This window comes from Salvia splendens, chromosome 3, assembly GCF_004379255.2.
Source record: "Salvia splendens isolate huo1 chromosome 3, SspV2, whole genome shotgun sequence".
In the NCBI taxonomy this organism is placed as follows: domain Eukaryota; kingdom Viridiplantae; phylum Streptophyta; class Magnoliopsida; order Lamiales; family Lamiaceae; genus Salvia; species Salvia splendens.
Window position 1 is genome coordinate 8,493,398 of NC_056034.1, and position 22,189 is coordinate 8,515,586.

Sequence of the window (22,189 nt, forward strand, 5' to 3'; positions counted from 1 at the left end):
TTTTGAAAAAAATTCTTTCTCATATTAATATAAATATTATATTTCTCTCTCCACTTAACTAATAAAACAAAACCTCCTAAAATTCCGTGCCGTCCCACAAGTGTGACATTTTTTGTGGGACGGAGGGAGTATATTATACGGTCTGAATAAATTATATTTAGGCAGCTTTTACAATCAGCTAACTTGGGATGTGGTCAAATGCAAACTCTATATATTGTATAGACTTTAAACTATGATTTGAACAATTAGAAAATATCAACAGATAATAAAATAATAGCAACAGAAATATCAATATAGTGTCAACAGTTAATGTTGTGTTGACATTGTAGTGACATTGTGTTGACATCAAAATCTTAAAATTTTACATTGTGTTGACATTGTGTTTACACCACGTTGAAAAGTTTAAGGTTTGTACAATATATAGAGTTTGCATTTTATCATTGTACTGTCTAACTCAAACATAAGTTTATACTATAAACTCTTTCTGGGCACTGGCGGATCCAATTAATAACAGGGTACCATTGTACCCCAAAATATGGATGTAGCATAGTGGTAAAACAATCATTTCTTGACAGCAGCAATCCGTGTTCAAAGCATGTATGGTTAAATATATGTTTATGATTTCTATAGAAAATATGATGCGGCACCAGTTTGCAATTTAATTCCGCTCATATCTCACATTCAATTGAACTGGACGTAATCTTAATACATACAGAAAATTGTATGTTATCAAGCTCATATTCCGCACATAAAATCCCCTTTACACATGATTCTTCTCCACACCACACAAAGCGTAAACAACAAATAAATCGTGTAAATCTAACACTACTAACATATATATTTATATAGTAATATAAAAATCTAGTGGGTGCGAATTCAGGGGCCAGCCAAATCCTGGCCGTCCACTCCAACGTTGGCACCAATTGAATCTAAAATTGTAGAGCAATTAGCAAACGTCGTCGTCCCCCTGAATGTGGTTGTTGGCCGGCTTTCCAATCTGCAGACAATCGAGCGGCGGAACGGTGGGCGTGTATAGCTGCCCAAACGTCTGCCAGCAAAAGGGATCATACATATGGTATCCTTCCTGCTGCGGCTTCAGCTGTATGTTCATCAGCGTCACCTCCGTGCACGGCGCGTTGTCGCTGCACGAGAAGTGCACCGGCTTCACCGTGTACGTCCCCCTTATGTTGGCGTAGTTGATCCCAGACAGCGCCACCGCCTCCGTCTGGTTCCTGCAGCTCCTCTTGTCGCAGTAGTACTGGTCGATCACGATCGGCACCTGCACCTCCGACACCTGAATATTCGAAAACTGAACATTCTTCACCGACCCCGACCCCCCCTGCCACGTCTTGATCCTCACCCCGTTCATCGTGTTGTGCATCACGATGTCCCGCACCGTGATGTTGGAAACGCACGCCTTGGTGTTGTCCTTTCCTAGCCCCCCGATGCTGATCCCATGCCCCGGCCCACAGTTCACGTTGTGTATGTACACGTTAGTGCACCCTGTTTGTATCGACACGCAATCGTCCCCTGCAATATGTTACGATAACTAATTCACGAGCTAGTCTCAATCGCAATGTAGTTTTTTTTTTTTTTCATTTTTGTCTTTTCTAATGTAGGGGCCTCAACACATGTTCTCGCATTTCCTCTTTTATTGGTCGGAAAGCGACACATCTGTTTCAAGTCTGAAGCATTGTGCGGTTGATATGTGTCCATTTCTCAGTGGTTTGTTTTCCGTTTTCACGGATAAGATTTTGATCACGAATTAAAAATGGAATTAAGATTAAGAGTAATTTATTTACCGCAGGCGAGATTTGAGCTGCGAATGAGCACATCTTTAGAGTTCTGGAGATGGATTCCGTCGGTGTTGGGGCTGTTGCCGGGCGATGACACCGTCAAATTGTACACCGATACTCCAATGCAGTTGTCGAACTTCAGATGGCATTGTGGGCTATTTTTTATTGTGATCCCTGTCACCGTTACGTTGAAACTTCCGTAGAATCTAAGCGCCTGCATTATACTATATGTTAGGATCGTCGTCGACTGTGCTACATTATCTACTAGAAAAGTTTCCAAACTACTTACAGTTGGTTTAACGCTTGGCATTTTTGCAAGTGAGCTACTTACCTGAAAACAGACAAAGATGTGTTAGTTACATAAAAAATGCAGTGGTTTAACACAATTGAGTGGTAAATTTTGATTACAGGGAAGGGAGACTTTGGCAGTGCGGTGGCGTTTATGGGGATGATGTATTTTGATTGGTCGTCAAGGGGATCGTCTTCGTCTGAGGCGCTCTGCCACCATACGGCGCCGTTTCCATCAATGGTGCCGCTTCCCTTGATCGTCAGCCCCACCAATTTGGTGAATTGGAGCCACTGCAGCAGGCCTGAACCCCAAGGACCCGAGCTCGTCGGAGCAATGATCGTGCCGTCTAACTACACAAATTAAATTAGAAAACAGATTAACACAATTTTATTACTGAAATTGGGGAGTTGTGATTTTGGCTTTGATTTTTTCACCTGGAAAACAATGTTGTGTTGACAGTATGGGCCGGAAAATGAAATGGGGCCGACGTGGAATACGTAATCTGGTGGCACGTTAACGACGGAGGCTTCGACCTTACATGCAGCAGCCCATGCTGCTTCGAATGCCTGCATTTTCACCACATGATTTCTTCATCAAAATGTTTGCTAATCATACTTTTTTTTTTTAAATATTTGTTGGTTTATGAGGATAAAATGTTGGAGTCAATAATAAACCGCCGTAACAAGAATAACTTTCAATGGTCCCTCTCCTTATTCTCATGTCTATTTCCTTTGTCATTTTGTATTCTCACCAGCTACTATTTGGGATAAATTAATCGTTTTGGGGAGTAATTTTTTTGACCATATAGTCTAGGAAATGTGTTATTAGTCACAGGTGCTTAACTTTTGTCATTGATTCCCGAAATTATATATTTGATGGATCTTCCTCGTAATTTTAACTAGCTGGCACATGATAAAATAATGGTATACTAATACTACTAATTTATGACTAAAGCAAAAGTTATTGCATCTAATGGTATACTATAATACCAGTGGGAATGAAAACTGTCACAAGTTGCTGATATGATAGGGAAACTTTTTTGTTGTAAGCAGTTATACTAAAGTAGTTAAGAGAGAGAGTAATAAATGTAGTCATCAACTATAATCGAATTTCAAATTTATGTGTATTAAATTTTGCAAAGTTTGAGAAAAATTAAAATTTGAAAACAGAGCATTCATGTTAGTTCATTTTTTTACCTTAGTGTCATCAGTGCTTCCATCACCTTTGGCTCCAAAACCCAGCACATTAAAGACAGTGGAATCAGGTGCATTCTGGTCTGGTGGCGGAGTTTCAATTGGAGTGGCGGCTGGCGGCGGCAATGGTGGCGAGGGCAAGGGCGAGGGCGTGGGCGTGGGCATTGCTGGTTTTGGAGATGGTGCTTTCTGTTTTGGGTTGCTACCGTGGCTGTTATGGTGACTGGAGCCATGAGCTTTTGCTTTCTTCTTTGAAAGAGAAGACGCGATGGCTTGATTTTTCCTCCAATGCGAGCCTACTCTTCTCGCATTGCAAGTTTCTATGTGGAAACACCACATGAGAAGAACCATCAAGAGTAGGAATGACATGTTTTTGAAGCTAAAGCCTCTCATTTTGAGCAACTCCGGAGAGGAGGAGGGAGATGAAATGAGGAAGAGTTTGAGAGTTAGGCAGGGGAAACAGAGGAGATGAGGTGATGGTTTATATAGCAGAGAGAGATGAGGTTTAAAAGGTAGTAGTAAAAAAATTCAAAGTGTTGTGGACATGAACAAAAGATCGATTCACAATGGACCTGTGTTTGTTGCTATTGCTACTGTATTCTTGTATTGAATGTTTGGCATCCCTTTTTTGTGAATTTAATTTGAGCTCAATAAATGGTCCGAATTTTGTATATTACTAGTACATAGTTTGTTTGTAGCACTTGTTCATGCAAACACATTGATTTGAACAGGTTAGTTTATGCTAACGGTGTCTTAATTAACCACTCTAATTAATCAAATGATGCCCAAGTACAGGGTAACACGGACGGCATACAAGAGACAAAAGTGGGACTAATATATAAAATCATCTACTAATGTTTTGAGAAGAAGAAGAGAAGTGAATAATATGCTGGTTGGAGGAATAATTAGTGAAATAATAAAGAAATGTGATGTAAAAGGCCAAAAATACACGTGAGTGGGTGTGGGTCTACAATAATATGTTGAGTGATTAAAACAGCTCAGTTTTTAAGCTTCACATGCAACCTTCACGGGCTTCGTTTTTGTACTTTGTCTTCTTAAACCACCAGGAATTATCTGAAAGATATGCCCCACACCCTCAAACCTACCTACCCTACTCCATTTCTCTTTTTTCTCTCTATTAAAAACAAGAAAAATAAAAGCTTGTAGTGTAGAACATAGAATGTATTTATTCTCGACACTACTTCCCACAACATACTTATACTATTAAGTTCTGGTGTGCATCAATGAATCCTCACAATGTAATGCTATAGCGATCCTACTTGATTAAAAGATTACAATATTTGTGGAATTTTAATATACATAGGTCTCAGAAGGAAACAACTAAAGTACAGACGCCCCTGGTTTTCACAAATCTTCATGCTTATTAGGATCCTGTTCCTCACACTACGTACTAAACAGATTTTAGTAATTTCAAACAAGTGTCCAACTACCAATAATTTATGTGTGGACTCCACATTTATTCATCAACAAACGACACAGTCAATTTAAACCAATTAAATACCAGTCTTATTGGTCCAAAAAATTAAATAAAATGTACACCAATTTGCAAATACTATATTATATAACAAATAATTCCAAAACATTCATTTCTTCATCTTCTTCTTCTGTTTGGTGAATGTGGTAGGTTTGTCTATACATGATGGTGATACTAGCACCACATTTTTTAACCGATGATTAGAGTTGATTATTCCATAATCAGGGCATATAAAATGTTAATTATGATAACTTTTAGTTTAGGAAAGTTCTATGAGGCATTTGGTAAGATACTCTATCTAAATTGAGCTATAACCAGCTTACCAAGAAGGCATATTAACAACTGAATTAATTAGTTAATTCTCCCATAGTCGAGGACACATGAGGATTAAAGTGAGAACAATGTTACTGGGAAAAATAAATAGTAATAATAAAAAATGAATAAATATGGACCACATTAATGAAAATGAAATGAATGATGGAGGGAGTTAGCCGTCTTTTGATTTAGGGTAGACATACTCGTGAACTTATGCTTATCTCGTGAACTTGGGATATATGGATTAGGCTTCTCCTACTTTTAACTTTAGCTCCATCACACATTTTGTTCTGCTTCATTCAGCATTCTTTCCCTAAATGCCTCTGCTTTTTTGCTTTCACTTTTTATTCTCTCATCTTCAAACTTCTTTAATTTTATGGAGAAGAATATCGTATGTTCTACTCAAATATTATTGGTAATTATTTGTGCAAATAGTTGACTCTAAAGTAAACAACCACCCTTCTTTGTCAAATTAGGTGTCTTATTTCCCAGTTTACTTGACATGTGTTCGGATTGTCGACTGCAACAGATGTTTGATATTGTCCGTTTTGGATCAAGCTTCAAACTAATTGGGAATTATATACACCTTCCAAAGCCTGTATGGATTTGTTTTTGGGTCGCTCCAAAAATGTCTCAAACTAATTGGGGTTGGACAAGAATTATATACACCTTCCAATTTCCATCAGACTCACGATGTGGGATGGGTTTGTACTCAACAAACCTCCCCCTCAAACCAGATCACATCGGGAACAGACAGACTCGAACTTGAGTCATCCTGGGCCCCACTCGACCTGGCTCTGATACCACTTGTTCGGATTGTCGACTGCAACAAACGTTTGATATTGTCCGCTTCTGGTCAAGCCCGCACGGATTTATTTTTGGGTCGCTCTCGAAAGGCCTCAAACTAATTGGGGTAGGACAGAAATTATATACACCTTCCAACTTCTCTCATACTCTCGACGTGGGATGATTTTGTACTCAACAACATGTTTTGAAACCGAAAAAAAAATGAAAGAATGTACTTTACAAAAATGCAATTACAACAAAATTAATTTAGAGAGAATAGTCACACAAAGATTTCATTCCACACCAGATACCACTGATTGATTAGAATTAGATGCCGTCGATTTGGCCTTGAATTTTGGGTTTGGATTGAGATTAATTGGGTCGATCATATTAATCTGACCTATTATGGGTAAATTTTGTATTGGTGTCATCAATTAACTTATAATTGCAGGAAAATGTTTAAAACAAAATCACAACAATCAATTTCAATAAGTTTCTCAATTGATAAACGTTATTCTTTTTCACTCAATTGAATCACCAATTAGACACCATTTATGTCCTACTTTTAAAGTTAAGTTTAATTCACTAAGTATTAGGTAAATTAAGATTTTCCCCATAAATTTTAAATTAATGTCTAAATACATAAATAGACATGTGCATTGAAAATTGACAACTTTTTTACTTTGGTTATTAAAAATTAATAATAGAAAATTGAAATTTAAATAGTTATTTGAATTCATGGAAATTTTCAAAATATAATTAGACACCTTAATGAAATAACTCAGAATTGACTTATAACCAATTAATTCTTTTAAATTTTAGATATATTGACTTTAGATTATATTATCTCATGACCATGTTAATGTCGTGACTAGATATATACCAATAATATAATTACGAATTGCCATGTTCAATAATCACCTGATCCATATACATATATGATACTGACAATCCAGATTTACATTTTGTGCACAGATTATTAAATAGATAAGGTGGACATAACATATGAACACTGATGGTTCCGCGAATTTTTGATAATGATAAATGCTCGTAAAAATAAATTACGACACAGAGAATTTTACGTGGTTCGATTTACTGAGGTAAATCTACGTCCACGGGGAGAAATGGGGGCAGGTTTGTATTGCTTGATCTGCGAATTACAGCTTACAACACAGACTTGCTATATGATTATTTCTCTAGAGAGATTCTAACCCTTTTCTATCAGATCTAAGTTCTATTTATACATTGAACTAAGATCGTGGCTTACATCATCACTCTAGGTCGTGGAGGTCGTGTAGGTCATGGCCTAAGACCGTGGCCTGAGTTGACGCCACGTGGTAGTGGGTGTGTTGGAAGTTGTGGAAATCCTGCATGGGTCCACTAACTCCTTGTTCGGTCGAATACTGAGACCGAACTGCTTTGGTTGCCGATCTGAGAGTAGAGCTTGATGCCGACCTGAGAGCAGAGCTTGATTGGTTGGCTTTTACCGAGCTGTAGGCTGAGGCCGAACTCTTTGGTAATGCCGAACTCCTCCGAACTCTTTGGTAATGCCGAACTCATACTCTTCCTTGGGCTTTGGGCTGATGGGCCGTCACTGCTGTTGGGCTTGTTTAGTTCGTACCCCATCACTACCCCCCCCCCCCGAAAGACGAAGTGAATCACTTCGGCGAAGCGAGTCACTTCGGCATTCTGGATAAAGGTACGGGGGAGGCTGACGTCAGGGGACGTGCCTTGCATGTGACTGCATTAAATGCGACAGTAAAATCCGGCCGTTGAATCCTGAAAAGGTGGGATTCGAAACGGTGCGACGATTTTGAAATCTTCGCCGAATCTGATAAATATGCTCTTTCTTCCTCATTTGAACACCTTTGCTGTTGCGTCTTCTATCCTCTCTCTTTCTCGAGAAATTTTCTTCCGCTTTCAAGAGCTTCTTCAGACTTTCTTCACTTTCAAAAAGTAAGAAAAATGTCTTCTTCTTCTTCTTCGGTGTCGGGTAGCGGTAGGAAAGGGGATAAGGGGTCTTCTAGCCGGAAAGAATCCGGGGAGAAGACCGTAGAGTATTTTCACAGTATCTTGAGTAAGGATACTGTGATATCCCTTCACGAGAAATATTTTTTACCTGGGGGGAAGGCGGTGGTTCCCGACGATGATCATAGGGCTAACGACCCGCCGGAGGGTTATGCCACCGTTTACGAAGCCTGCTTAGAATGCGGGCTTCGTTTTCCTCTTCCCCCACCTTTTGTAGAGCTTCTTGATTTTTTTCAACTCCCTTTAGGTCAGGTGACTCCGAACTCTTGGAGGCACTTATCGGCTTTTGCTGCCGAACTGCGTAGGCTAGATAAGGATCTGTCTCTGAGGGCAATCCTTAATTTTTTCCAGTTTAAAAGGAAGGGATCTTGGTTTTACTTGATCCCCTTACAGCCTTTTAGGGCCTTCTGCAAAACCAAGTGGCCGAAATGGCAAAACCGTTTCTTTTTTTATAATAGGACTTCGGCTCCGGGCTTTCCTTGGAGAAGGCCGAAGTCCGTGATTCCCCATCCTCGGTTAGAACCGTTGGCCGAGCTCGAGGGCGAGCTCAATAAGATTCCTATGATTAGGAAACAGTATTCGGAAACTGAGCTCGTCAAGGGCGACCTCGTGTTCAATATCTCGTCTTCGGACGAAGAGGCCGAGGGTGAGGATTTCTCTTTATCTTTATGCTCTACTGCTTTAACGAAGAAAACTAACCTTGTTTTCTTGCTTTTTGGCAGTGTTCATGCTGAATAAGGCTATCCGAAAGTCCTCCGAGCTTGAGGAGCCGGAGAAAGAGAAGGCTACCAGCTCGGCGCCTGATGCCGAGAAGAATCCGAAGAGGCAAAAGACCTCTTCGGGTCCAAAGAAGCCGGAGTCGACTTCGGCAAGTAGGAAGGGGAGGACCCAGAAGCCCCCGAGAGCGCCAGAGAAAGACGTGGTCTTGGCGCCTCCTTCGGAGCATATCTGTGAGCCATTTTTATGGCCCACGGACTTCGCCGAGGTGAATTGTCTTCTTGATTCTTTGGCTTGGCTTCTGTCCTGTATTTTTGGTGCCCTCTGTTGACTTTTTTCCTTATCCATTTTCAGAGGAACGATATGCTCTCCAAGCTCGTCGCCGTCGAACTCTCCAAAGCGTCCAACGACTATGCTGAGATGCAGAGGAAATTGGCGGCTGCTTGTCACCGGGCCGAGCAGGCCGAGGCAAACTTTGAGAAAGCCAGAGCTGCTAGGATTTCGGCCCAGGATGAAGCTCAGTTTGCCAAAAACCAGCTCGTCATCCAGCGAGAGCAGACGAAACGGAGTGATGCTGCCGCCGTGGTTGCCCAGGGGGAGGCTCTCCGTGTTTACACGGAGAAACTCTTTTTGAGTAGCCAGTTCTCGGCTTTTGTCGGTAGTCTGGTAAGGCTAATTGCCGATAAGGGCGAGCAGGGGGCCGACGTCGTGCTGCCTCTGTACAGCCGAGAGATAGCAGCTCGGCTTCAGAATCTGCCGCTCCTTGAGGAGCTCGCTTCATCCTCGGTCCTGCTTTCTGCAGACCGAGTCCGGAGTTGTCGAGCTGATCGGGACGAGAACCTGGAGGCTATCTTTGCCTCCGTGGGACCCGTTTCACCCGCTTCGACTTACAACGGAGAGGGTGAGGCCGAGCCGCTGGAGCGGGAGGCCGAAGTCGAGCGAGCCGGGCATCCGGAGAAGGAAGCCGATCAGGAGACGCAGCAGATCGGCTACGGTGGCGCCGAGCAGGCTGGGGAGAGCAAGGAGGCAGAGGCTGAAGCTGAAGCAGAGAAGGAAGCTGAACCTCACCGAGAAGGTGGAGACGAAGCTAGCGAAGTATGATTTCGTCTCCCTTCTCTTAGTTTAGTTTCTTCCTTTATGTAAAATGGCCTTGAAGCCCTCCTTGTATAGAAAATTTTTTTTTTTTTTCTTATGAATGAAAAAATTCTTCTTTCTGCTCGTGTCTTCGTTTAGCCTTTCGTACTCTCTTACTCCTGTTGTGGTTTACTACCTGCTCGGTAAGCTGAAATGCCGAACTGACGTAGCTGCTTTGTATTCTTAACTCTCAAGGAGCTGGAGATACTTCACTGGAAACGGCTGTACTCTTCGGCTTTAGACGAAGCTGAGAAAAGAGCTATAGCCGATCAGACGAAGAATGACGAGCTTCTGGCTCGTTTAGTGAAGCTGGAGGCCGATAATAAGGACTTAGAGTCCGATAAGAATGATCTGGAGGCCGAGCTGAATACGACCATTGCTGAGAGGACTGCGTACGAGGATTACATCCGTGTGCGCGGGGGAATGACCATATCAGATGTTCAGAGTCGAGTTGACGAACTGTGGGAGGAATATAATGTACTCCGGAGGAACAATGCGCTGGAGAGCTCGGCTTGCCAACAAGTCGTGACATCATTGCGGCGCTGGGCTTCTCGGTACAACATTGTTCTTTCTCGGCGCCCCTCCATAGAAAGATTCCTTCGGCATATCGCGCCAACAGATGCTCGCACTCCAGATCAAACCTCTGGTTCCCTTGTTCAAAATCCTACTCCCAGCCAACAACGAACTCCGGAACAGCCGGAAACGTCAAGACGAGAACGGGCTCAGGAGCAACCGGAATCGTCAAGACAGGGACGGACTGAAATTCGCCGAGGAGTTGTGACTATGAGCGAGCAAGATCAGCAGATGCTTATTGCAGAGACTCTTCATCGCCGAGGTGTTAGGACTTCTCGAGCTCGGGGAAGAGGCGTTGGGTCGAGGATAGCATCTCGTCGACCTGCTTATTCTTCATCTGCTCGGAACAACCGAACTCGGCTTCCAGAGGATTTTGCAGATAGGTGGCTTAACTTCAGCAACCCTGGACAGTAGAATAGTCCTTTGTAATAGCGTAACGCCATTTTGTAGGGTAGCGGAGTTGTGTGCCGAACAAGATTTGAAAATGAAATTTTGTTTTTGTTTTCGCTTCTAACACTGTGTATTTACAGCTTAGCGAAAAAATTTCATCGTACTTGTCCTCGGTCTTATGAAGTAAACTTCTTTGACCGGACTTGTCTTTGGTCTGATGAAATAAACATCTTTGACCGGACTCGTCTTTGGTCTGATGAAATAAACATCTTTGACCGGACTCGTCTTTGGTCTGATGAAATAAACATCTTTGACCGGACTCGTCTTTGGTCTGATGAAATAAACATCTTTGACCGGACTCGTCTTTGGTCTGATGAAATAAACATCTTTGACCGGACTCGTCTTTGGTCTGTGTTCTAATTTGGCGATTTTTGTCGCCGGGATCGAACTTTCCCTTGTCCTAATTCGGCGAGTTTTATCGCGTGGATCGGACTTTCCCAGTTAACCGAAGTGGTCTTATGCAGTAAACCTCTTTGACTAGACATGGTCGTCCTCGGTCTTATGAGGTAAACTGCTTTGACCGAACTTGGTCGTCCTAATTCGGCGAGTTTTATCGCGTGGATTGGACTTTCCCTTGTCCTAATTCAGGCAAGTTTTATCGCGAGAATCGGACTTTTGTTGCAGTTCGTTTCAGACGAAGTGCTTGATTCTTAAGCAGAATTGTGGTCTTGTATCCTCTTTAGAAGCTTTGACACACAATCGTGGGCTTGTTGCAGCTCGTTTCAGACGAACTGCTTGTTTAAGCTGAATTGTGGTCTTGTATCCTCTTTAGAAGCTTTGACGCACAATCGTTGGCTTGTTGCAGCTCGTTTCGGACGAACTGCTTGTTTAAGCTGAATTGTGGTCTTGTATCCTCTTTAGAAGCTTTGACGCACAATCGTGGGCTTGTTGCAGCTCGTTTCGGACGAACCGCTTGTTTAAGCTGAATTGTGGTCTTGTATCTTCTGTAGAAGCTTTGACTCACAATCGTTTAGCTTGTATATGTTCTAAGAAGGGGATCAGCCTTCGAAGAACAAGATACCTCAGTAACATTTGTAAGAGACGACACGCACATAGACAGACAAGACGCATATAGACAAATAAAAAGCACATAGAGACGAACAAAAACCAAGCAAACCAAAGAAAGCACATTGACCGGACTGTCTCTTACAAATGGAACTTTTTGAGGTTGGAAACGTACCATGTTCGGGGTACTTGTGCTCTTGACACGTGAGTCAATTTGTAAGACCCTTTGCCGAGGACTTCTGACACCCGATATGGAACTTCCCATGTGGGTTCGAGTTCGCCCAGCTTTTCTGCTCGGCTTACTTCGTTGTTTCTCAAGATGAGATCTCCCACTTGAAATTGCAGCTTTTTCACCCTTTGGTTATAATACCGGGCTACTTGCTCCTTGTACTTGGCTGCTTTTATGCAGGCCAATTCTCTTCTTTCTTCGGCCAGATGTAGTTCGGCTCTTAGTCCGTCACCATTCATTTCTGAGGAGAAATTGAGTTCGGGGACTGGATATGCCGATCTCAACCGGAATCACGGCTTCAGTGCCGTACACCATCGAGTTCGGCTCCGGTGTGACTTCGGTCATTTCGCCGGCCTCTGATTCCGGCTGCTGTGATTGCTATGCTTGATGGTGCCGAACTGATTGCTCGGCACTTTTAAGCGCAATCTGCGAACACACTTGCTCTTTTTCGATCACCTCGGATGACCGCTATCTCTCCTTTAGTGGAGAAGGTGTTCGGCGAGGATGCCTCTGATCGCTATGACCGGGCTTCTTTTTGTCTTCTCTAGATGAGCTGTCTAAAGACCGTTTTCGACGGTCTGCCTCATCGGCACGAGAAAACTTGTCCGCAATGTCCCACATCTCTTGAGCTGTTTGCGGACCGCACTCCACGAGCTTTCTGTAGAGAGCTCCGGGCAGGATTCCATTTTGGAATGCCGAAATGACAAGTAGATCATTGAGATTATCTACCTGTAGGCATTCCTTATGGAATCTCGTCAGGAAGTCGCTGATCTTTTCGTCGCGACCTTGACGTATAGAAAGCAGCTGAGCCGAAGTATTTCGGGCTTCCGCTTTCTGAAAGAACCTCCTGTGGAAAGCATCCATCAGATCTCGGTAGGATCTAATGCTGCCTTGAGGAAGGCTGTCGAACCACCTTCTGGCGTTCCCGATGAGCAGCTCGGGGAACAGCTTGCACATATGGACCTCATTGAGACCTTGGTTCGCCATATTATACTGATAGCGTCCCAGGAAGTCATGAGGATCCACGAGTCCGTCATAGGTTATCGACGGAGTTCGGTAGTTCTGTGGAAGGGGAGTTCGGGTAATATCGTCCGAGAACGGAGTCCTCAATGCTCCGTACATGGCGAACCCGACATTTCTTCGGTATGGAGGAGATGGAGTTCTCCTGTGATTCCGGTACCGAGGATTCTTTCTTCTGGAAGACATGACACTACTGCGGTAGTGACTGTCTCGTATGGAGGGAGAGGGAGAATCCGCCGTTTTTGTCCCCGGCTGCTTTTGGCTTTTTTGCAGGAAGGTTAAGAATTCCTCCTGCTTTTCCGCCAAAAACAGCTTGACAGCCTCGTTCAAATCGGGCTGCTGGGAAGACTCGGTGTGACGGCTTTTGGAGCGGCTTGTTCCTCCACCATGAGAACTGGTGGTGGATTTATCCCTAGGCTGTTTTCCCTACCTATGGGATGGATTGGCTTCCTCCTGGTTCTCACGGGCAGGAATACGGGTACTCTGCGATCTGGTATGCATTTTTTGGGTTGAAAAAATGGTCAAAAATTCGCTTTATCACAAATTTGGTTCTCTGTTTCCCACAGACGGCGCCAGTGATGGTTCCGCGAATTTTTGATAATGATAAATGCTCGTAAAAATAAATTACGACACAGAGAATTTTACGTGGTTCGATTTACTGAGGTAAATCTACGTCCACGGGGAGAAATGGGGGCAGGTTTGTATTGCTTGATCTGCGAATTACAGCTTACAACACAGACTTGCTATATGATTATTTCTCTAGAGAGATTCTAACCCTTTTCTATCAGATCTAAGTTCTATTTATACATTGAACTAAGATCGTGGCTTACATCATCACTCTAGGTCGTGGAGGTCGTGTAGGTCATGGCCTAAGATCGTGGCCTGAGTTGACGCCACGTGGTAGTGGGTGTGTTGGAAGTTGTGGAAATCCTGCATGGGTCCACTAACTCCTTGTTCGGTCGAATACTGAGACCGAACTGCTTTGGTTGCCGATCTGAGAGTAGAGCTTGATGCCGACCTGAGAGCAGAGCTTGATTGGTTGGCTTTTACCGAGCTGTAGGCTGAGGCCGAACTCTTTGGTAATGCCGAACTCCTCCGAACTCTTTGGTAATGCCGAACTCATACTCTTCCTTGGGCTTTGGGCTGATGGGCCGTCACTGCTGTTGGGCTTGTTTAGTTCGTACCCCATCAAACACAAACCCAGCCTCATTTGAAAACATAACAACCACTCATATTTATCTTCCTATCTTTAAAATTTATAGTATATGGTTATTTTTTTGTTATTTTATACACGGAAATGTGTCTTGTAATTCGAAAAGCTAGTTTAATTGGTCTATTGTTTGACTCTAGCAACATCTTCACGTGTCCAATTACAGTTTTGGCGGATTCCCTTCTCTTTAAGTTGGCTTGGAATTGTAACAAATGAAGCGTAACTTAGTTGTTAATATGTTTCTCCCACGTCTAATAAGAAAGGGTTCGATGTATCGGTTGGGCTAATTGGTCTAATTTTAAGGGCGTGTCCCTCTCTCCTCTCACTCACTTACTAACACACACACACAGATTGAGAGCGATGTGTGCGTAAGTCGTAATTCACCAATTCTGACATAGCCAAAACACACACACACAGAGGGAGCTCTGCTACGTCCACAAATTTGTGAGGGCATTATTGATCACATGCTTAATTTGCTGGTAGGTATCCTATTTATGGTATATGGGTATATGGTATATATGTTCTAGTTAAGACAACATAATCTTATTCTCATCACCTCATCAGTTTATGGGTAAGAAAATATATGCATCTCGGTTTCAGACATTTTTATTTTATGAAAATTGGAAATATGGATGCATACACATACATTTTATACGCGAATGAAATAGTGAATAAATCTTATGTAATGTAGTAGTAGTAGTATTTTATAGTGTGATATTGTTGAACTAGTTCCTACTAGCATTTTTTATATGTATATAAATTGATAAGCCAGAAGTTCTCCATGCATCTCAATCTATTATCTGGCAAGTCATGAAGTTATAAGCTAGACGACAAATATGTAAATATAGATAGAGGAATTTCAGTGCAATAATTGTGAGTGCATATGGTTGTCATAGCTTTCCTTTGCCACCTATTATATCTATATGCCAAGTGGGTTATTGTAATCATAAGAAAAATATATTTTGGTTGTTTTTTATGCTTTCTCATATTCACACTACACTTATTGTGTGTTTCATAAACTCCTGCATTAGAATGTATATATGTAAGAGTGAATTTTTTTTTTATTAGGTTCCAAAAGAACGCATAATAAGTGACAATAAAACCTCTTTTAATTATCAAATTTCTGTTACAAACTAGGTGTATATAAATAATTCAGCTATTTACAAACTAATCCACGAAGAGCATCTCCAATGGCGGCGAGCGGGCCGGCTAGCCGATTTCCGGCGCTCGCCGGACCGCTCGCCGAACCATTGGAACCGGCGAGCGTCATTTCGGCGAAAAAATCGGCGAGCTCTGGCCAATTCACGAGCGCTCGCCGATCTGCTCGCAGCCATTGCAGGCTTAGGACCGGCGAGCAATCGGCGAGCGAATTTAATGTTTTTTTTTTAGATTTTCGAAACACCATATATACGCGATTTGCACGTCATTTTCATTCGCACCACTTGTTTTAACGAGTACTCTCTCTATCTTAATTTCTGTACAAGATCAACAACGGGAAATGAGGCACGTTGGTGGTAGTAGTGGTGGTAGTGGTGGGGATGATGAGGAGTACGATCGTCGAATGAACGAAGCGTTACAGGCCTATACGAACCGTGAGATTGATCGGCTGCTGCAGAGGGCCTTGCAGCCGGCGGTACCTCGACCTCGACCACGACCAGTTGTCCACCGCCGAACAGTGACTGAACGTGATCACGTAGCTGCATATCAGCGCCTATACGCAGACTACTTCGCACAGGAGCCGCGGTTCAACGACAACCATTTCAGGTGCCGTTTTAGGATGAGCAGAGCCCTGTTTATGCGTATTGTTAACGCCTTGGAGCAGCGATATCTGTATTTCCGCTTCAGGCACGATGCGGCTGGCATACCCGGCCACACACCTATTCAAAAGTGCACTGCGACAATCAGGCAGTTGGCCTACAGAGGCGCGGGAGACATGTGGGACGAGTACCTCCACATCGGTGAGTCGACTGCCCTTGTGTGAAGTATTTCTGTCAGGGCGTGATTGAAATTTTCCGTGATCAGTACCTTCGAAGCCCTACATGCGAAGACTGCCAGTATCTTATGCAGATGCACGGGGAGAAGTATGGGTTCCCGGGTATGTTTGGCAGCATAGATTGTATGCATTGGGAGTGGAAGAACTGTCTCGCTGCCTGGAAGGGGTTCTACATGACCGGCTACAAGGGAAAGAATCCCACGATGATCCTGGAGGCCGTTGCTGACTACCGGCTATGGATTTGGCATGCGTATTTTGGGATAGCCGGGTCGAACAACGACCTCAACGTCCTCAACTCGTCGCCCCTTTTCAACGAGCAATGCCAGGGCGTTGGTCCGGCCATCAGTTTTGTCGCCAACGAGACCCAGCATGATATGGGCTACTACTTGGCGGATGGGATATACCCTAGGTGGCCCGTCTTTGTGAAGACGATCAGATGTGCATCGGATGAGAGGAAGGCCTACTTTGCGGAACGCCAGGAGTCGGCGCGCAAGGACGTGGAGCGCTCATTTGGTGTGCTCCAGTCTCGATGGGCGGCAATTAGGGGTCCAACGCGTTTGTGGCATATCGACTGCATTGCTGATATAATGTACGCCTGTATTATCATGCACAACATTATTGTCGAAGATGAAGGTGTACGACTAACTAGTTGGGCCAACGACGATAATGAAGCCGGTCCAAGCCACGGCATAGCCGCCCCCAACCTACGAAATGGGGTCCCGCACGATGAAGCCGGCCTCCTCCAAGCACATGCCGACATGCGCCAAACGGATGCTCATATTCGACTCCAAAAGGATTTAATTGAAGAGTTGTGGGCGTGGAGGATTGCACGGCGTTAGTTTTTTTTATTATGTAATTTTTTCAAATGTACTTTTTTTAAAATTTAAATAAAATAATTGGATTTTCCCGTATCTGTGTCGTAAATTTAATTCCGTATTTTGTGTGATTGTTAATTATTTGTTTTATATAATTAGGTGCAGTGGCGGATCCGGGGGGGTAGGAGGGGGCGGTCGCCCCTACCCGACCGTCCGGAGAGCCTAAATTTTTCATTGAATCTAGCCGAAAATAGCATATCCGCCCCCTCCGTAGAGTGTAGAAATATTTTTGTTTTCAATAAATGTCATATAAAATGTAGTAGTTCAATGGTTTGGTTGTTAGATTTTTAACTAAGATGTCAAGGTTTCTATCCTCAACAAAAACATATTTTTTTTCATTTTTCATTTTTTATTTTATCCATTCATATTTCTTCTTATTATCAAAATAATACCTTTAAATACTTTATGTAATCTAAACTTTTACTAAGTTGCATATATTATGTTGTTATATTTATTCTTTAGTTAAAATCATTTTTAATCTTGTGTTAAAGTCTTTTTTATCCTATAGTACTTATAATTTGATCCATGCATCTTAATTATTCTCTATGTAACAAAATAAACATTTTAAATATTTTTGAAATATAAATATTTAGTGCTCTACTTATATCACTTTTGTATATAATATTTACAGTGATTTAAAATGTACATATATTTACAATAATTTTATATTTTAAAATGAATAATACATATTTGCAAGCTAAAGCATGTTTATATTTATATATTTTTTTATTTTAAAATGAATAATACATATTTGCAAGCTAAAGCATGTTTATATTTTATTAATGAAGCTAGTGCTACTTAAATATTAATATAATATTTATTTATTTTATTATTAAAAATAATATTAAATTTAATATTTAATATTTAAATATAAGTTCCGCCCCCGCCATTTTCGGGTCATGGATCCGCCACTGATTAGGTGTGATGTGGCTAGGCTATTGCTGGGCTATTTGCTTGTCCTGATGATGTGGCAGGAGGATTTTTAGTGCTGATCATGTGGCAGGAGGAGTTTGTGTCTAAGCTATTGCTGGGCGAAAGCCACTGGAGATGCCCTAACTAAATAGGCTAAGCTGAAAAGCATTAAACTGTAAATATACATATAAAAGGCCTGATAGTTAAACCAAGTAATTAAAATAAAATACTCCACTCTTATACTTCTATCATTTTTCATCACGTGTTTGTAGGAACGACTTTCAAGTATTTATATTTCTAATATATATTTAACTCTAATTATAAAATTGCCTAGATAATAATGGGCCGCCGACTCAATATGTGACCATCCTATTGATGGATTTTACTCTGCCCCGCTGTTACATTTGGTCAGGCCCAATGCACAAAAGCCTCATTTCATAAGATCAAGGTGCAATTTGAGATCTCATAATTTCGTCACAAACTTTAACAAATAAATAATGATCATCTATTCAGAATATCTATTCACAATGTAGATTGATTCTAAATTATTCAATTTTATTTCACAAATTTATTTTTTTATCACTGGTATAATACGGTTTAACTGTATTAATCGGGCAAGATTCCAACATTACTTATAAATAATTACTCAAAGGTGTCATATTATTTTCTCTGAGTTGGATGTCTCATTTGAAAAAAATTATTTGAGTCAAAAGGCATCAATTGATAATATGAATATATTACTTTTTATGTACTTTATTTATCCATAAAAAACAGTAATTCCATATTTCCATTATCTCTTATCCCATCAACTAAAATTAGTCTCATTTCTATTTATAGAATTTTTCTCGTTATTTTTTTCTCAACCTAGCTTCTCTCAATTTATTACATTTTTAACTAAAATTAATCTCATTTCTATTTATAGAATCTTTCTCGTTATTTTTTTCTCAACCTAGCTTCTCTCACTTTATTACATTTTTTTCCGTTTTCATTCAAATTTTATCGATTGTGTATTACTCCCTCCGTCCCACTTTAGTAGTCCCAATTTAATTTTTAGGTGTCCCACTTTAGGAGTGCCCCCGGTTGAAATATTCCATAAATGGTAACAGGCTTCACATTCCTCTCACATTTTATTACTATAAAACTAATATATAAAAGTAATGTATAAAAATATATAAAAATAGGACCCACGAATTTTAAGAAATGTAAAGAATTGTGGATTGGAAAAGTTAGTGGAATATGAGGTCCACTTTTTTATACTAGAATGTGAGTTAAGTGAGTTAGTGGATTGTGAGACTTACTTATACCATTTATGAAAAAAATGAAATGTGACTCTTATTGTGGGAATGTGTCTCTTAGTGTCGGACGGAGAGAGTATTTTTTTTTAACTTTCTTTTATATTTTTTAAAGCTCGTGTCAAACTTAAATAAGACTCTTAAATTGGGACGGATGGAGTAAAACTTATGTCTTCCTAAAATGAAACTTGTGAAACTAGCATTAGGCGGAATACCAAACTGAATAAATAAAACTAACAAATGCGTAATTAAAAAACACAATGCTTAATTTATTCAGCATAGAATCGATCCTTTTTATTTAAAAGTAAAAGACGTTAAATAAATGTAAATCCAGGGATTAAGCTGATACATCCTCGACTCCTTGTATTATTTGGAATTTGCATGTGGGCCTCATAACTATTCGTCAGTCACCTCTTTTTTAGGAGTTTTTTTTCAACCAAATATTGATGTGTGCTCTTTCGTCATCTTTAATCCAAGCTTAATCACTTCCAATTAAATTTCTTTTACCTTTAAAAATTCCGGCCCTCAGACGTGCCTAATATAAGGTGAAAATGAATTGGGTCGTATATCAATTAGCATGATTAAGATTTAAGTCAAGTCCAGAACCGCGAAAAACATAGATGATGGGGTACGTACTAAACAAGCCCAATAGCAGTGACGGCCCATCAGCCCAAGGAAGAGTATCAGTTCGGCATTACCAAAGAGTTCGGCCCCAGCCTACAGTTCGGTAAAAGCCGACCAATCAAGCTCTACTCTCAGATCGGCAAAAGCTGCTCGGCAATAGTTCAGCAGTTCGGTCTCAGTATTCAACCGAACTGGGAGATAGTAGACTCATGCAGAACCTCCACGACCTCCACTACACGATCTATTTAGTGGTGTCAACTCATGCAGGATCTCATGCAGAATAGCGGACCAAACAAAGAGATAGTGGACCCATGCAGGATCTCATGACCTCCACGACATCACGACATCCACGACCTAATTAGTGATGATGTAAGCCACGACCTAATTAGTGATGATGTAAGCCACGACCTAGTTAGTGGTGATGCAAGCCACGATCTTAGTTCAATGTATAAATAGAACTTAGATCAGATAGACTAAAAAGAGAAAGCTCTCTAGACATCAAAGATCATATAGCAAGTCTGTATTTGTAAGCTGTAAACCAGATCAAGCAATACAATCTTGCCCTCCGTTCTTCCCGTGGACGTAGATTTACCTCAGTAAATCGAACCACGTAATTCCTTGTGTCGTGATCTATATTTTCTTTTACCCGCATTTGTTACCATCAAAAATTCGCCCAATCATCAATAGATAAATCAATATGAACACTGTCCTTTTTCCATATTCTTAACAACAATGTTTATCGAGTCATTTTATTCATAGGATTTCTTAGTAATTTATTTTTAATTATGTAGTACTTATTTCATAATATATTTTGGATGCATCAAAGATCCAAATCAAGAATTCAAACAAAAACGCCAAATTGAATAATGCGGGACCAAAAACTGCAACAATTAGAGTGACATTGAATTGAAAGGATTGGCTAAGATTGAAGACAGTGTCATCATCATCAACAACTAATCTTTTCCAACCCTAATGCAAAAGAATATTAATGCTCTTATCTGATATGAGATGAGGTGAAAGGTTTTGTTTGGATTGCTCCTGCTTTTTTGGCCCTTGGATTGGATCTTCTGGATAACACTTTTATCATGCCTTATGACCACGATAAGACCTCCCAAATATCTTCCCTACTTTTATTGCATTTGTTTGCTTCCTAAATTCTTACTCTTAAATTTGCTTTTCTTGAACAACCTTGTTCTTGTTTTTTCTAGAGAATCATGGATAACCATCACCATCTTCACTCTTTCCCTTGTTTGGATTGCCAACCTCACACCTACATTAGAATGGTACTACTTATTAAATTCATGCAACATCTATTCGATAATTTATGCAAATCTATCATGAGTTCATTTTGGAGTTACAGGTTCAGAATATGATAGAGAGGTGCTTGCTATTCCGTATGGACAGAGATGAATGTGTGAAGGCGTTGGCTGAGCATGCTCGTATTCGACCTCTTGTAACTCTCACAGGTTTATCTTCACTTCATATCATAAGCCTTGCTTAATTTGTGGAGTTTGTAGTGTGTGGTTAATTTGGAGATAGGTGCAAACAGTTTTTGCATGTTGTGTGTTGATCTTTTTTGTGTGTGTTCAGTGTGGAAAGAGCTGCTGAAAGAGAACAAGGACTTTTTCCAAGCATACTTCCAATCTCTATCTCTTAGGCCATACTCAAGTAAAAACTCTTTATTCTCATTTCACCTCATTATAAAACTACTTTTTATTCATTAAGTCTCACTTTGGATATTTGGTTTCAGATATAGATATGTTCAAAGGACACCAAGATTTGGAAGAAGAAACCAGTGCAAATACATGACTAAGATGAAAGGATTCTATAAGGAAATACATGCATGTAGCAGTATTGAAGTGCTGCATTAGTTAGAAACTCCTAAATCCATAATTATCTTATCCCCAATAATTTTATAGTATTGTTTTTTTCTGGATGAATCAAACTTGCACTATAGTTATTATTTTGTTTGATATTGTTGTATCAAGAAGAGTGTATGTGAAAAAAAATCTTATATGAAAGCAATTAGTAAATGTTTACTTTTCACTACAAATTTGAAGGTTCATGGTGCTGCAAAGATATTGTCCTTGCATAGCTTCAATTTGGACAAAAGCAGAAAAAAAGCATACTTAATTATTAACAAAGCACAACCAACTGTAATCAATGAAGTCAATTCATGATCTATAAAAAGAAAGAGAGAAAATAAAACTCAATTTTCATTAAGCACCTTAATCACCACTTGCAATTCTCTCT

General features: G+C 40.8%; 2 protein-coding genes across 2 annotated transcripts; one reads left to right on the plus strand and one right to left on the minus strand.

Annotated features, from left to right (window-relative positions):
- Positions 1–697: 697 nt before the first annotated feature.
- Positions 698–3,877, minus strand: LOC121795087 (polygalacturonase At1g48100-like). The gene is made up of 6 exons (XM_042193522.1): positions 3,282–3,877; positions 2,520–2,651; positions 2,205–2,435; positions 2,086–2,127; positions 1,803–2,010; positions 698–1,530 (listed from the first exon to the last, which is right to left on the minus strand). Exons 1-6 carry the CDS (start codon positions 3,669–3,671, stop codon positions 947–949), a joined length of 1,587 nt encoding a protein of 528 aa, XP_042049456.1. The 5' UTR covers positions 3,672–3,877; the 3' UTR covers positions 698–946.
- A 17,169-nt stretch (positions 3,878–21,046) lies between these two features.
- On the plus strand, positions 21,047–21,989 carry LOC121793920. Its single transcript, XM_042191944.1, has 4 exons — positions 21,047–21,219; positions 21,297–21,402; positions 21,527–21,604; positions 21,687–21,989. The coding sequence occupies exons 1-4, from the start codon at positions 21,151–21,153 to the stop codon at positions 21,743–21,745; spliced, it is 312 nt and encodes a 103-aa protein (XP_042047878.1). The 5' UTR covers positions 21,047–21,150; the 3' UTR covers positions 21,746–21,989.
- Positions 21,990–22,189: the final 200 nt, after the last annotated feature.